Genomic DNA, 16,464 nt, shown 5'->3' on the forward strand with positions numbered 1-16,464 from the left:
AACTATCAGCAGTAATTTCCAAAACCTCCCTGACTGACCTCCCTGTCAGCAAGAGTTCAGCACTCTGAGGGACGGATGCTGTAGAGACAGCAGGCTCATCCACTGAAATGGCTACCCAAGAGGACTGACGGGTTCTGCAGAATGCATGTCAGTTCCAGGGAAGACTCCAGTGGCCTCCAGGGCAAAACCTGATGCTGTCAGCACAGGAGCCTCTGCCTCAGCCGGAGCGTGCAGCAGACCCCGTGAAGCTTACGAATGGGACGATGCAAGCACGAATCTAAAGAAAATTCTGAACTGTGCACGAACAAGACTGAGAATGTTTCCAAGCACCACCAGCTACCTTTATCTTAACAGGTAGCCAAGTAGTGTCCCAGCATCCACCAGCCTGAGGCAGTAGCTCACATTGAAGACCAGCTCAGCATGCACACCAACACATAAATAAAAACTAAACCTAGAGTATGTGAACAGCAGTTCACAACGGGAGAGTATGTATTAATGCGTGTGTGTTTGTTTATTTGGGTGGGTTTTTTTTTTTGAGGCAGGGTCTCTAGCCTCAGCTGTCTTACAATTCATTATGAAGAATAGGCTGGCCTTGAACTCAAGAGATCTTCCTCCTGCCTCGACCTTCTGAGTGGTGGAGTTAAAAGTACACACCACGTCTGACATAAATAGTAAATTAAAAGCTGACCTTTGAGTCCCATGGTGGCAGCATAAGAATCAATCATTAACTAAGGTTCCAAATTCAAGTCTAAAAACACATGCTCACGAGTGGCTGCTCCTGCATGACGTGACGTGGTCTGCCTTTTCCATATACAGTACATCTTCCATGAACATTAAGTCACTGTATTGTACACAGCAGTATGAAATAGTGTCAGTAATGTAAATGACGCTGGACAGTACTGCTCAGGGGGTGGCAACGGGAAAGGTCTATGCAGACAATGCTCCTTTCCAAATATTTTCAACCCATGACTGGCACAATCCAGTTGCAGAACTCACTTGACATGATGTTATTAAAAGGGACCCGCACAACAGTCCAAGAAATCATTTTGAAGGTGTGAGTCTGTTATGCAGGTCCCACTGGGCCTTGTCCCACAGTCCCCGTATGCACGTCCCACAATCAAACTTACCGAGTTCATCCCACTAAATAGGTCTCCGGATCCTACGTGAGCTGTGTGCACAAAGTTGGTTGGTTCCCCAATCATACTTCGGTCAATCCGTCGTCGCCTCTTCTAAGATAGGAGAAATAATGTGTTAAGAAAAGGCCTTATTCCCCCGACACTGGTCCGAAACCCCAATTCTCATACTTTTCATTTCTCTTTGAAACAATGAACTGTCAAAACTCCAGAGGATGGGCAGTGAAAACCGCTCGGCTGCTAGGAAAGCTTACCAGGTACACCCTGAAACCCAGCTTCCATCCATGGAATACATGTGGGGAGAGAGCTAACTCCTCGAGGTTGCCCTTTAACACCCCCCCACCCAACGATGCTGGGACGTGTGCAGCCACATAATCAGAGTTCTACCTGAAAAGGCATCTGGACGTTTTTCGTTTTTAACACAAAAGAGCAAGTATTAAGCTAGCTGGTGACACATTCCTGTATCCTTGGGTTTGAAGCCAGCCGGGCTACATTATATATAACTTTTTAAAAAACAAAACTAAAGAAACGGTACTTTTATTTTTTTTTTTAAAGACCGATTCTCATGTAGCCCAGACGGGCCTTGAACTCCTGACCATCCTGCTTCAATTTCCCAAATGCTGAGAATAGAAGCACGCACTGCCATCACTAGGTAAAATAATAGATGTCTGAGGAACTAGCTAATCTGACTAAACATACATAAAACCACTGAACAGTCTATAATGTCCACTGATACATATTTTTATGTCAAAAAGAAGACAAATGTAAAATTACCCCTCATTTGTCAAGAACATGTGGGACCTGACCACAATGCTCTTGATTTTAAGCCCAACTTTCTAGCTCTTGATAACAAGTTGATTATATTCTGATGTCATTTACTTGGGTTGTCTCCAATTGCCCTCTCCACATTGGAATGAATCTGTAATTCAGCTGGCTTTGGGGGAGGGGCAAGACTTAGCACTGGTCCATTCACTGCACTGATTGATGCCCTGTCTAAACCCAACAAGGCTGGGGCTTGCTTCCTTTGTGATGGGGTCGCATCAGTATAGCCCATCCTGCCCCAGCTCCTGAGGTGTGACCACCACGATCGGCTGGAGCAGTAGCCAGTTTCCCAGTGAGCAGCCAAGCAGGTACGCTGGCTTCCCCAGTACACCCACCTCCTGCCTCACCAGTGCCCCTTCCCTGCTCATCTGATGTTTGCACAGATCCCTTGGATATGACACAAGAGCAGCCACCAGTGTAGCTGGGTCACTGTCCTCACAGCAGGCTTCCCTTGTGACAGCACACAGCTCCAAAATTTTCCAGGGAACCACAAACTGTAGGAACGGAACCTCAGGGAAGACTACCCCAGGTCCATAAAACTGCAACATTGCTGCTATTCTAGTAAGTCCTAAATCTGACAGTGCTCATGGCAGCCTGTCTGTCAGCTTTCTATAAACACGGAGAAGTGGAAAGTTCGCATATACAAGGCACAAGCCAGCTTACAATATTTTGATTTTTTATTGTTGCTGAACAAAACCCAAAAGCAGCTGGATTCTTTTCTTTAGAAATACTTGACTCCCCTGGTTCAGCAATGGCATGTGCTTCCCTCTCTGAGTGGGATGAGGTTTATTCCTGGTAACTGCATGGTGACACAGTGACTTCTGACCATGTGCTTGCTGTGTGTGTGTGTGTGTGTGTGTGTGTGTGTGTGTGTGTGTGTGTGTGTGTGTGTGTGTGTGTGTGTGTGAGAGAGAGAGAGAGAGAGACAGACAGACAGACAGACAGACAGACAGACAGACAGAGTGAGCACTCGGTTTGTTTACATCCATTATTTTAAAATGCTTCTTCATAACATGTTATAGGAAAATAACTTGCTCTGTTCAGGAACTGACAAAGGCTAGAGTGTAAAGTCTTCAAGTTCACAGTCCAGTCAGCTCTGACTTCCCTCTATGGCGGGGTGAAAGCAGCAAGGACACTAAAGCAAGCGCTCGGCCAGGGTTGTTCCATCAGCCTGGCCCCTGTGAGGCCAGAGGTCCCACTAGCCCTCACTTTTAAAAACAGTTTCTTTAAAACATTGTTCAAATTTCTTTGAGAATCTCATGTGTATGTAGTGTTTTGATCCCAGTCATGCTCATCACCCCTCTGAGATTCTCTCTCATGGCCACTGAACCCCTTTCCTCTGACAGCCCCACACCGTTACACTTCCATGCCCTTTCTAAATGACCCACTGAGTTTAGAAATGTTTAGAGCATGACTGTGGTGGGTTTTCTTTTAGATACTTTTGTTCTGTTTTATTCTTTGACAACTTCATACAAATGTGCAGAACCCACCCATCTCATGAATTCCTTTTTTCTTACTCTCTACCTTAGGCTTTTTTATTTTGTGTTTTGTTTTGAGACAGAGTCTCTCTACATAGTGCAGCTCTGGTTGTTCTGGAACTCTGTAGACCAGGCTGTTCTCGAACCCACAGAGATCCAACTGCCTCTGCCTCCTAGTACTGGGATTAAAATCATGTACCACCAGGTCTAGCCTCCCTTAGCTTTTGAGATGGGGTCTCTCACTGGACCTGGAACCCAATGACTGCCTAAGCTAGCTGGCCAGCAAGCTTCAGGGATCTCCTCCATCCCATCTTGTCCTCCAGGGCTGGGCTCTTTATGTGGGTGCTGGGAATGCAACGATGGATAATTGGTCTGAAGAGATGGCTCAGCATTTAAGAACACTGGCTGCTCTTGCAGGCAATTCTATACTATAGTGCCTGGGTTCTATTCCCAGCACCCACATACCTGTAAGTTCCGTTTCAAGGACTCCAACACCCTCTTCTGGCCTCCTCAGGCAACTGCATACACATGGTTCAAGATACATGCAGACAAAACACCCCCACATAAAACAAATAAACCTTTAAACTTAAGGTGCGCCTCTGCACAGCAAGTGCTCAAGGCCACGTGACCTACAGCTGCAACTCTGGAGCAGAACTTGTTTTAGGTAGCATCAACAGTAAGAGTAGTAATAATCACTAGTGTTGGGAGAGGCGCGTGCCAGGGCACTCTTGTGGAGTTGGTTCTCTCCTTCCACCTGTCTATGGGTTCTGAGGACTGATACCAGGTCACTGGGCCTGTGTGGCACATACCTTTACACACCACACCATCTATCTCCCTGTCCCTTATGGTTTTTCAAGAGCTCACGCTTACGCACTACTGACACAGTAAGCCTCTGGTGAGCGCTTGCAATGCTAACCTCTAAAACAGTGAGTCAACACTCTCACCTGTGCCTCCTTCCGTATTGTCAGAGACCAGTCTCACTATATAGGCTAGCTATACTGGAACTCCGTATGTATGTACGTATGTATGTATGTATGTATGTATGTATGTATGTATGAATGAATGAATGAATGTATGAATGAGCCTCCAGCCTCTGCCTCCCAAATACTGGATTATGAGTATGTGATATCACCCAAGTCATTTGTGCTTTATTTCTCTAATCTCCAGGCCTTCAGTAAGGGTGTCCTGGAGCCCTGCTCATCTTTAATCTAGGTCGCAGGAAGCCAAGAGAAAGTGCAGACCCTTCCTACACTTGGCTAGCCCAGATTCCACATGTGTCTGCACCCACCACACTCATCTTACTCCCCTGCCCCCACTGTTCCTGTCAGGGGCAATAAATCATAATTCTGTAGAAGAATCTTGAAAAGTAAAGAAAAGTGGATGTGGCAGTATTCTCACTCTTTTCCTTCTTGCTAATGACCGTTAAAGTGGCCTTCGGAAGCCAGTCATCCTACTTCACCCACCTACCTGTACATACTCCAATCATGATCAATTTCCAGCATCTCAAGACCACTCAGTAGACCTTCTGCCCCCTGTAGTACCAACTGAGGGTGGAGATGGAGGCTTCATCCCAAGGAGAAAAGGACAGCAGCTGGACGTCCTGGGGCAAAGGATCTGCAGCACTGGGGCCATCTCCCCAGGTCTCACGGGAACCTGACTTGTAGGAGCGCCTGCCTCTGCTGTGCACACAGGCAGCTGCAGGGCCTCTCTAGACCTGGCATACTCTGGAGCCACACCTTCCAGGCATCCCTAGTTTCTATCATCCTGGCCCTGAAGACTGTGCAGAGGCACCAGGCCCTCTCCATGCCCACCAGTAAGATGTGGTGCTTGGAAGTTACACATGGCCCACACCCCTACCCCAAGTGACCAACTTCAACTCCTGGGTGAGGCTCAGAGAACAGCTACCATAGTGAGCCCAGTACTCCCAGCACCCTGAGTCCTGAGGGACAGACTGCAAGCACATTCCAAGGGCGCACTCACACATAAAGGCAAAGGTGGGGAGGAAGGCTCCAGCCCACTCATCACAAAGACACATGGCTGTGCACAGATACCCTTAAGACGAAAGGAAGGAAGAGATGGAAATAGAAAGGAAGGGGTGGAGATCAAGCACACGAACCCATACCAGTCAACACAGTGAGCGCACCCGTCCTCCCAAAGTCCCTTCCCCCATCCTTTCTCCATGTAGGTGCTGATCTACTGAGGTTCACTTAAATGGATCTACAGCGTGTGCTCTCCTTCCCTCTGAGCAGTTACTCTGAGGGTGGCAGCTGTTGCCACATATGCCAGGAGTCACTCCTGGTTAACCACACAACTCTGAGATCCGTTAAACGGCAACAAACCAAAATCAATCTGAACTCCTTGCTATCATCTCATCTCGGTCGGCTCGGTTTCCCCTAACTCCATAACTCTTTGATAGCTGTACAGAGCACGTGAAGGCAAGGCTCACAAGGTGGTGGCAAGGCCTTCTGTGTCAACTCCAAATCACTGGACACTGGCGCTCCAACTATGATGTAATGATGCAGAAATTCCATAGAAAGATACTTTTGCCAAACCACCTCTACTCTAGCACAACTGCTCCCATTTGTGCCTCTAACCCCAGACCTTATACAGAATGAAAAGCATTTTAAGTATGACCCGGATTATTTGCATGGCCGGCAGCTAATGAGGTGCCCTGTGAGAGTGAAGTGTTCCGGAAACACAGTGACTCTACCCAAGTCCTCACAGCAGGGCTGCGAGCGCCCTCTCAAGCTTCCTGTTTTTGCTTTGCTGAGGCCCAACTGTGGAATTCCCCTGGCTGCTGACAACTGCATCTGTGTTTGTCTTGAAATTTTAATACCATGTACTTGAGAAGAAAAAAAAAATCCACCTTATGCTTGAAGAATACCGTGTGGTTGGTGGTTGGTGGCTGAGCGGGGCAGTGGAAGCATGCCAGGTATCCATGGCTGGTCTGGAATTTGTGATCCCCTGTCTTGGCCTTCCCCACCCCCCCTCCCGCCCCCTACACCTGCCTTTGTAGTTAGGACATTTATACTTAGCCCTGGGTGCTGTGGGCTCCACCCTCCCTCACATCTCTAAAGTCGTATAGCACAGAAAATCAGGTTGTCCCTGATCACTTTAATTGGATCCTTTCTGACTAAAGTTTATCATGATGGAGTCTCCTCTCTCAAGCACTAAAAACATCCAATTTGTCCTTTCTCCTGAGAAGAAGAGAGCTAAACATATTTTTTAGTTACCTATGCAAACTAAGTAACAATACAAACCAGGCTGGCCTTGAATTTGGGGCCCCTTCCTACTCTACCTTACCTACTAGGAGCAGGAGAATGTTCTTCTTATGTGTTAACATGACACATTGTGAATGCATGTATGTACAAATGTGTGTGCACAGGTACCCAGAGGAGGTGAGATCCCTTAGAACTCAGGTTTCAGGTCATTGTGAGCCACCCAACTTGAGTACTAGGAACTAAAATCAAGTCCTGTGGAAGAATGGCCAGTAAGTACTCTTAGCCAAATCAATGTGTTATTAATTCTGGATAATTAATCTCTACTGTGTCCTTAGTTACAGAAAATGTGTACCATAAGCATTTCATTCTAAACCTTTCTATCAGCCTGTTACTGGTTTAAAAGGAATGAAACAGAAGTTTCTGAAGTACTTATGTATCAGTCATGTGAGAGACAGAACCCGACCACAATAACCTCAAGCAGAGGCCTGATTCTCCATTCTTGCAGTTTCATAAAACCCAAGGGGAAAATAAGCCCATGCTATTGGTGTCAGAGAGGCAACTTCACTTTGGCCCTTTAAGAATTCATGACCAAGAAAGGCACCGACTTTGGGCCACCACACAACAGGACTTGTAACTGCACACTGTATTTTCTAAATAAACACAACAATCTCCCAGATGTGGTCAGATGACTTTCAACAATGGAGTCTTTTCAGGCAATGTTTTAGAACTCATGAAAGCTGCCAGCTAATGGGAGCTCTCCACAGGCCTGCAGACAGAACTGGGTGATTCCGTGTGAGGCACTGGGGTAGGCACAGGAAAAGAAAGCTGCAGCTTTTTTTCAAGTTATTTGAAAACAGTTGTTTTTCTTCACATTCATCAAAAGGCATTCCTGCCTTTCCTCCTGAGGTTTGTGTCTGTGGCAGTAGATGGTGCGGGTAAGGAGCGCACAGCTGTGACCGCAGTGCTTGGTGGGAGATGGAGCAGGAAGGCTCCAGGGAAGTCTGAGCTACCATAAGCCCTGGCTTGCTCTGCCCTTCCCCAAAGGTAATCCTGTTTCTGAGCTGCACTCAGGTCTACAGCAGAAAAGACACCTATCTGAGACCTGGGAGGAAAACACAACTACTGTTTTTATTTTTCATTATTCTTAATTTCAGTCCCACAAATACTTAGTATACAGGGTGCTATGAGGCTATGAAGTGTGCTGTTTCTACAAAAGTTATTAAAAACAAACAGAAGTACTGAGTTAGATTAATACTTAACCACACTTGAAATTAAAGGCACAGCGGAGCTTCATAGATACATTCCTCCTCAGACTCTGGCCTTTTAAAAGGCCAGAATGGCTGAGGGTGGTGGTCTGAGTAAGAACAGCACCGACAGACCCACACTAAATACTCAGGCTTCAGGGAGTGGCAGTACTTGAGAAGGATTAGGAAGGGTGCACTTGTTAGAGTGGGTGTGGCCTTTTGGAGGAAGTGTGCCAAGAGGGGCCTCTGAGATTTTGAGATTTCAAAAGCCCATGCCAAATCAGTTCTCTCGTCCACTCACCCCCCTCTATCTCTGTCTTTTTCTTTACCTACAGATCAGGATGTGGCTCTCAGCCACATCCAGTGCCATGTTCCCTGCCTTGAGGAAAATGAACTAAATCTGAGAGGGTACGCCAGCCCTAGTTAATCGTTGTTCTTTATAAAAGTGACCTAGGTCATGCTGTCTCTTCACAGCAACAAAGACACTGACCTTAGGCTGCAAATGCCCATGGGTCAAAGGGTGAAAGAATGGAACTGGGGAATTTTTATTTCAAGAAACTGCTAGTTTGTGCATCACTCTGATTCATAATCTAATAGTCAAACAAACCAGTATTATGCACATTAAAATTAGACAGCACAAGATTAGAATTCAACGTAAGATCCTAATTTTGATTCAGTAAGACCCTGAGTCAGAGGAAAAAATAGAGAACAATGGAGGAATTAAAGACATAAACACAAGCCCCACCCCCACTGCTACCCCCAAGAGCTTCCTGGTTAGAAATGTCACTCACCTGACTGGGTGCTTTCCTAGCATGCACAAGGCCCAAGGTTGGATCCCCAGCACCACATAAAACCAGGTCAGTAGTACAGGACTGTAACCCCAGCACTTGGGAAGGTGAAAGCAGGATCAGAAGAAGTCGTAGGAAGTCTGAGGCCAGCCTGGGCTACATGAGACTGCGGATGGATGAGTATGCGGGTGGGTAGGTGAGTAGTGGGTGGGTGGGTGAGTGGGTAGAAGGGTGAGTGGGTGGATGGGTGAGTGGGTGGGTGGGTGAGTGGGTAAAAGGGTGAGTGGGTGGATGGATGGGTGGGTGGGGAGAGCAAGCTTTCTCAGAACTAGTCTGCATATTTATCCAGTTTTATGAATCTGAACTGAAATCCTGAAACTCAACTGAAATCTCAATAGGTCTTTCAGAAAACCTGACAAACTGAAATTTGTATGGAAGATTCCACTAAGACTAGCCAAAACTTAAAACTAAAGGACAGATCTGCCCTCACAAATGCAAGGACAATATAAAGCAGAAAAACAGAGACCATGACATCAGCTCAGGAAAAGCAGAATAAAGAGACTCGAGTGTGACTCACATGACATGTGGACACATTTTAGTACCTGTGGCTAAGTGAGAAAGACAGGTATGTAGCATGCCACAATACAGTATGATAGATCTCATACCGAGACAAAGAACTACGGGCAAGGAGTTGTAGGGCAAAAAGTCACCACACGGGAAACTAAGCACAATTAGATTCTGTCTTCCAAGCCCAGCAAAGTGGTGCACACCTGAACCCTCTAAACCCAGAAGGCTGGGGCAAGAGGAACATGGATTCAAGTTCAGCCTGGGCCACACAAAGAAGACTTTTGTCTCCATAAATAAACAAATAAATAAAATGAATTCACTTCAGAGGCTTTTATTATATATGGCAACTGGTTCTACTTTTACAAGAAAGTACAGGTGTGTATCTTTATAACTCAGGAGTGAGAGAACATTTTTAAAGACACAAAGCCATAACCCAAGATGGCTATCTGTTAGTTCTCTGTCTTTCTGGTTGTGTTGCTGGAGTCTGATCTGCCGTCTCCTGTACACTATAAGAGCTCTAACCTGAGTGCTCCCTCCCCAGTTATTAACTCCATCTACTCTATACACTGAGGGAGGCGCTCAGGTACTCGTGTACTTGCCGTGCAAGCAGGAGGACCAGAGTTCAGATCCCCATTGCTCAACATAAAAACCTGGGCCTATAACCCTACAGTTGGGGAGGCAAAGGCAGAAGGCTGTTTGGTGCTCGTTACCCAACTAATGCTACTGAATCAGAGAGCTGAGTTCAGTGAGGAAGACAGAAGGACATGGGAAGGCACCTGTCACTGGTCTCTGGCTTTCATGTACACATACATGTGTGGATATTGTATATACACACAACCAATAGTTTGTACTCAGACATTATGAATATGAGATATAGAAAACCACACTGATCAATAAACATCAAGAGACGCTTTGTGCTGCAGACACAGCTCAGTTGGTGGAGCCCCTCCCTAGCATACACAAATGAAACCCCAGGACCCATAATCCAAGCATTTGGAAGGTGGAGGACAGACCAAAAACACAAGGTCAATGCTGGGCCTGGTGATCCACACCTTTAATCCCAGCATCCAGAGGCAGTAAGATCTCTGTGAATTCTAGGACAGCCAGGGCTCTGTAGAGACCCTGTCTCAAAAAACAAACAATAAATAGCACAAAGTCATCTGTGGCTATATGGTAACCTTGAGGCTAGCCTGAGACACATGAGATCCCATTTCAAAAATAAAGAGGTTAGCAAGATAGCTCAGTAGGTAAAGACATTTGCTGCCAAACCTAAGGATTTGTATTCAGTTCCCTGGGACCCACGTGGTGGAGTAGGGAAACTAGTTCCCACAGCTGTCCTCTGACCGCCACCTGTGTGTTACGGCACACACGTCTCCCTAAACAATGTAATAATATTTTTTAAAAAATAAGAAAGAAAAAAGGGAGGGTGAAAGGTGTTGGGAGGGAGCTTAACCTCGTTAGCAGTCATAAGGAAGAAAAAAAGAGAAAACAGAAAAGTCAGAGAATTTCACTTTACCCATCAGACTGTTAAAAACGGAGGTAAAAACATTGTTAATGAAGACCCTGTGGCAGCCAAAACCGCCAACAGTGCTACAGGCACCATGGCACCAGAGTCAGTTGTCGCTATCCTGTGAGACTGACTCTTCACAACCCACAGCTCAAGTTCCCAACATACTAAAGAGCAAGGACCACAGACAGGACAGGAGCCAGGTCCAACCAAGGGACAAGTGTAAGACATCCTGCCCCCAAACAACGACATCCATCCCTGATGGTCATCCTGGCACTGGTGAGCATCGCTGCGGTGATTCTGGCATGAAATGTAATTTCTACAAATTCACAAATCAAAGAGGATTTGATATTGCCTTTAAATACTAATGAACTGGTTTTTTAGATGTAACATTTGAGGTGCCTATAAATTACAACTCTAAGTAGCTGTGAGGATACCTGAGAGGGGATGATGGGGGGAGGGAGGGAGGGAAGGATAGAGGAAGGGGGGAGGGGGAAGGGAGAGGGGAGGGAGAGGGGGGAAGGGGGGAGGAGGAGAGATCCCAATCTAAACTGAATCAAGACCTATTTAAAAAAGTACTAAAAGATAAGATAGTAGCTTTTTTTTGTAAGCCAAATAAATATTCAAAAACCAGCAGCCAGGGGGGCTGGAGCGATGGCTCAGTGGTTAAGAGCACCGACTGCTCTTCCAGAGGTCCTGAGTTCAATTCCCAGCAATCACATGGTGGCTCACAACCATCTGTGATGAGATCTGATGCCCTCTTCTGGTGTGTCTGAAGACAGCTACAGTGTGCTCATACACATTAAATAAATAATATTTAAAAAACAAAAAACCCAGAAGCCAGGGTCTGTGTAAGTTCCAGGTGAGCCACACAGCACTGCAGGCTAGCCTCAGCCACACTGAGGGGTTATGTTTTAAATAAATAGAAGGCTTTCCACTGTCTCTGACTCACCTCCCCTCCCATCTTGAACCCAATGTGTATCTTGCTCTCCAACAGCTCCTAACTGGCTAGGGTACAAACAGCAGAGCTGAACCATGGGAGCCTTCCTAGTCCTAAGGACCTATAAACGAAGACAATGTCACAGTCCATGCTTACATTATAGAACTTGTACACAAAATACACACACAGGAAACACTCATGCGTCTGCTCTCTGTTCCTATCACAAAATACCCAGATCATGGGCTAAAAAAAAGGAAATGTCTACTCTGGCTCAGCCTTGGAGGGTTTGGGGCCTGGTCAGCTGCCCCCTCACCTCTAGACAACGTCAAGAAGGAACACAAAGCACTGAAGCTGTGCACTCAAGAGAAGAGATGGCGGCATCATCTGGCATCCGAATGCACGCCAGTGAAGTGTGGTCTCTTACGGGTTCCACCACCACCCAGAGCTGAACACAGCCCTAACTGAAGATCCAGCCTTGCTGGCATCACAGCACAGCCACTCAGGAGGCAGGGGTTTCCACCTAACAGTCTTCAGAATTTGGGGGCTCAATCACACAATTACATTTCAATTACATTTCAATCAGTCCTCTTCAATGACCTTCCAAAAAATAACAGGGCCATTTTCCCCATCTTAATTGATAAGGATGACTTTTTTTCTTAAATTAAATTCATGTACTTAAGTGTCTTGAGACAAATTCTAATTATGATTTTGTGTGAGATTAAATGAATTAAGGACAGGTACTTCTGTTTTCAGAACAACTGTTATGATACCCGAGGACCTCGGCAGCCACTCATCCTTCCCACTGACCCCTGATCACAAAGGGCCAGGCCTGCCTGCTGTCGCTCTCCCGCTGCACTGAGGACAGATTTTCTACACTACCCAAGTGGTCCATCAACCATCTCCTCAACCACTTCCCTTGAAAATCCAAAAACTCCCCTGCTCTGACACCTGGTGATGCTCAGCGGTCACTTGCTGTCTCCCTCAGGCTCGGCACTACGGACTAAAACTGTACATCAGAGCAACACACAGCAGCAAAAGAGCCAATACACTGCAAACTCAGCTCCTGAAGCTGAGGAGATGCTGCTCTGTGTGAGCATGGCTGTCACTCAAACTACTCAGTGTAAAAGTTCTCCCACTAGTTTCTTGACACATGCAAGCACGCCACAGTTGTTTAGGTTGTTGTTTTGTTGTTTTTTTTTTTTCTTTTTCTTTTTTTCGGAGCTGGGGACCGAACCCAGGGCCTTACGCTTCCTAGGCAAGCGCTCTACCACTGAGCTAAATCCCCAACCCCAGGTTGTTTGTTTTTACAAAGAATAAAATCAACCTGTTTTGTGACCTGGAAAAGCTGGCCTCACTCCAGCAGGGGTCTCCCTACTCCCAGCCCAGGGGCTTCACAGCTGTCCTCTCACTGCGCATGCTTTGCTGGCTCTAGGCTCCGACAAAATTCGGCCTGCCTCGTGAGGATGAGCGCTGCTTACTCCTCTGGCCCTAGTCCTTGCTTCTCCTCTGCTCCAAGGCCTTCTCTGGCCCTGCACACACATCTCTGTTTCTCCTACATCCCTGTTGTCTTTACCAGCGCTCCTTGCCCATAAAGTGGTTACTACCATATGACATCATAGACATCTCTCCCTCTAGAGTGAGCCTATGAGAGCAGAAATGTGTGTTCAGTACTTGGCTCATTCAGAAATCCCAAGGTATTGTTAAAGACTCAAACCTCATCCCTGCCATGAAAGGAAGCCATGCAGTTTAGACAGAAATGATTCCCTAGAATCAGTGTCCAGTCTTTATAATGATACGGAGTTGCCAGTATTCTACAGCACAGCAACTGGAGAACTCATTTCCCTTGAAAGCAGTTGATAAAACTTCTTAAATTTAGTTACAGGGCATTGTGATCTCGGTTCACAACCTACAGCCTTAGTGCTGCTTAACAGCAGCACTGGCATTTGTACCACGGAGACACCGGGGCTCAACTGTGCTACAGACTGCACTGTGTTAACATGAAGGGAGACGAGAGATTCTTAGCCACTGTGCAGGAAACGGCTTCCCATTTTCTTTCCTGCGTGAGGCTCTTCCCTCACGTGTAAAAGCAGGGTCATAAAGGAGTGGGAGAGCTGGCACGTGGCACTTTGTCCTAGCAAATGCTTCAGAAAACAAGATGTAACCAAGTCACTTTCAGAGAAGGCTATCGACACTGGCTACAAGATCAGCAACACACAGTTCTGTGAGACAGAGATGACAGTTGTGTGTTCTTTAGTGTGTGCTTGAAGCCAACAGCAAAGCCAACTCTTCAACTATGGCGACCACAGTCTGCTGCATACTTTTTCTCAGAAAGTAAAGATGACTGTGAAGTAGATGTATCTTTATGACTGACATGCTAAATGTTACACTCAGAGTCTTTCTAGAAAGAACTCTATTTCTACTGTTCCTCTCTCATAACTCCAAGGCCTAAGCTCCAGCTGCTTAAAGTCCTCGCTAGGTGTGAGTGAGCTCAAACGGCTCACTTCACTATGCGCTCTTCTCAAACACGGCCACACAGACTGCGGAGACGGACGGCGTAGTGGTTACAGTGCTTTCCACACCAGAGTGAGGACTGGCGTTTGGATCCCCAGAACACCTGAGTCGGGTGAGCATGCAGCCCACCTGGAAGTCTCGCCCGCCCCAAAGGCAGACACAAGACAACTCTACAGACAAGCTGGCTGGGGACACTACAAAACCAATACTACTGACAAAGAAAAACTATGAAAAGATTTTCCCTTGTGAGACAGGGAAGTCCAGCAACTCCAACTGTAGCAGGCACCGACCTAGCACACTTGCCTAGAGCCTGGCCTCAATCTCAGCACCACCAAAGAACAAAGCAGCGAAGTAGCAAAGGCCACTGTGCCAAAAGGACAGAACCCTGCCCCTCTGACACCTGGACTCGGGAATCTGAAAATAACAGGTGACATTTCGAGTCACTAATAAAGATTGCCTGTTTAATGAAGTGTCTTTGGATAGCTACTTAGCATGGAAAAGTACCCCTGAGTTGATGCCACATCAATGAAGTCACTAAAGGGAAAGCAGAAGGCAGTATGTAGCTGGTGACAGGCACAAAGACCAGCTTCCACAAAACCTGCTCTAACGACATTACGTTTAAGAGATGACGGGCAATGTACACGCCTTTAATCTGAAAAGCATGCCTGAAGCAGCAACATAACTCACGTAGACCATTAACAGACAATGAAAAAAGAAGCACAGACTTACACGAAGTGTATGAAAAGATGTTTGACCCTTCTAGAAACCAGGTAAGGACAAATTTAAAGTCTATGTACAAGTATATTTAAATTTTAATCCTCATCATTCTCCATACACTGTTATACAGTGGAATAAAGTACACATTCACTTGTCCAGCCAAGCAGCTAGCATGTATATGCATTCCCTAAGACGTTATTGGGTCGTGAAGACACAAAGTAACATGGTCCAGCCTCTACAGAACTCAGAACGGGTAAGAGCCATGTACAGCACCCATGTAACTCAGCCTCCTGAGAACTACAGGTTCTGGGCCAAAACCCTGCGCCACTGAGCTGTATCCCAGCCTTCCAGAGATGACCTTATGCAGGCCTCTGCAAAGATGGATGAATAGTTTTCTAACCTTTAAAATAGAAAGGTTAAGAAGCACAAAAAAATAGGGCTTTTGTCTTGGGACATCTATTGCTGTAATAAAACACCATGACCACATGCAACTTAGGGAGAAAAGGGTTATTATCTACTTACACTCCCACAACAGTCCACCATCGAAGGAACTCTGGGTAAGAACTCAAGGAGGGCAGGAACTGAAGCAGAGGCCATGGAGAGCGCTGCTTACTGGCTTGCTCCCCATATGGCTGGCTCAGCCTGCTTTTTTATAGCATCCAGGATCACCAGCTTAGGGGTGGTACCAACAACTACAGTGGGCTGGCCCTTCCCCCATACTTAAGGCAAGACCATACAGGCTAACCTACAGGCTAGCCTACCGTCTGATCTTCCAGAGGCAATTTCTCAGTTGAGATTCCCTCCTCTCAAATGACTCCAGCTTGTATCAAGTTGACATAAGCTAGACAGTACAGCTTGTGTGAAGTCACACAGGGTCACATAACACCTGCATGACTGCGTGAAACAACAGCCTGCCACAACTGGAGACAAGAGCTGTGAGGAAGAGCTCACAAGGTCCTGGCTGTCACCTTCCCAGCACCAGTCTAATGGCTAGCATGACACTCAGCCCTTAGCCTCCTTTCTCCCACCCTGCATCTGTCAGTGCTATGAACCACTGCCTTCTCAGTGATGCAGTGGGGCCTACAACAATTCCCCACCAGGGCAGGCAATCTTACCACGCACCTCTAACTGCTCTGAACTGGCTTCAAACTCTAAGATCTGCCTGCCTCTGCCTCCCAAGTGCAAGGATCAAAGCTCCTAGCACAATTCTTGACACCCAGTTTATCTTCAAAATACACTCTCCTCTGTTTTGCTTTTGGGTTGTTTTTTTTTTGTTGTTGTTTTTTTTGTTGTTTTTTTTTTTTTTTTTTTTTTGAGGCAAGATCTTACCATATAGCACTGGCTAGCCTGAAACTTTCTCTATAGACCAGGCTGGCCTCAAACTCAAACCCTAGCTTCTCCCTGCCCAAGTGCTGGGTTACAGGTGTGTGCCACCACGCCCAGTGCTTCTGTTCCTGGGTTTTTATGGATGCTTAGAGTCCTAGAACTGCAGTTGCTGCCAGTCCCCGGGGTCCCCATGCTCAGTCAGAGAGCAAG

At 46.5% G+C, this 16,464-nt stretch overlaps 2 protein-coding genes across 5 annotated transcripts in view; one reads left to right on the forward strand and one right to left on the reverse strand.

Annotated features, from left to right (window-relative positions):
- Rapgef6 (Rap guanine nucleotide exchange factor 6) overlaps positions 1-16,464 on the forward strand; it is a 449,393-nt gene that overhangs the window by 185,242 nt on the left and 247,687 nt on the right. The window lies entirely within an intron of this gene.
- Cdc42se2 (CDC42 small effector 2) overlaps positions 1-16,464 on the reverse strand; it is a 71,954-nt gene that overhangs the window by 4,897 nt on the left and 50,593 nt on the right. For 2 of the 4 annotated variants that reach the window (XM_087574503.1, XM_087574504.1), the window contains one exon: positions 1,128-1,226. In XM_087574503.1, the coding sequence (XP_087430629.1) occupies positions 1,128-1,226 (99 nt within the window). 4 annotated transcript variants of the gene reach the window in all.

This window comes from Rattus norvegicus, chromosome 10, assembly GCF_021556685.1.
Source record: "Rattus norvegicus strain SHRSP/BbbUtx chromosome 10, alternate assembly SHRSP_T2T, whole genome shotgun sequence".
NCBI classification, from domain to species: Eukaryota; Metazoa; Chordata; class Mammalia; order Rodentia; family Muridae; genus Rattus; species Rattus norvegicus.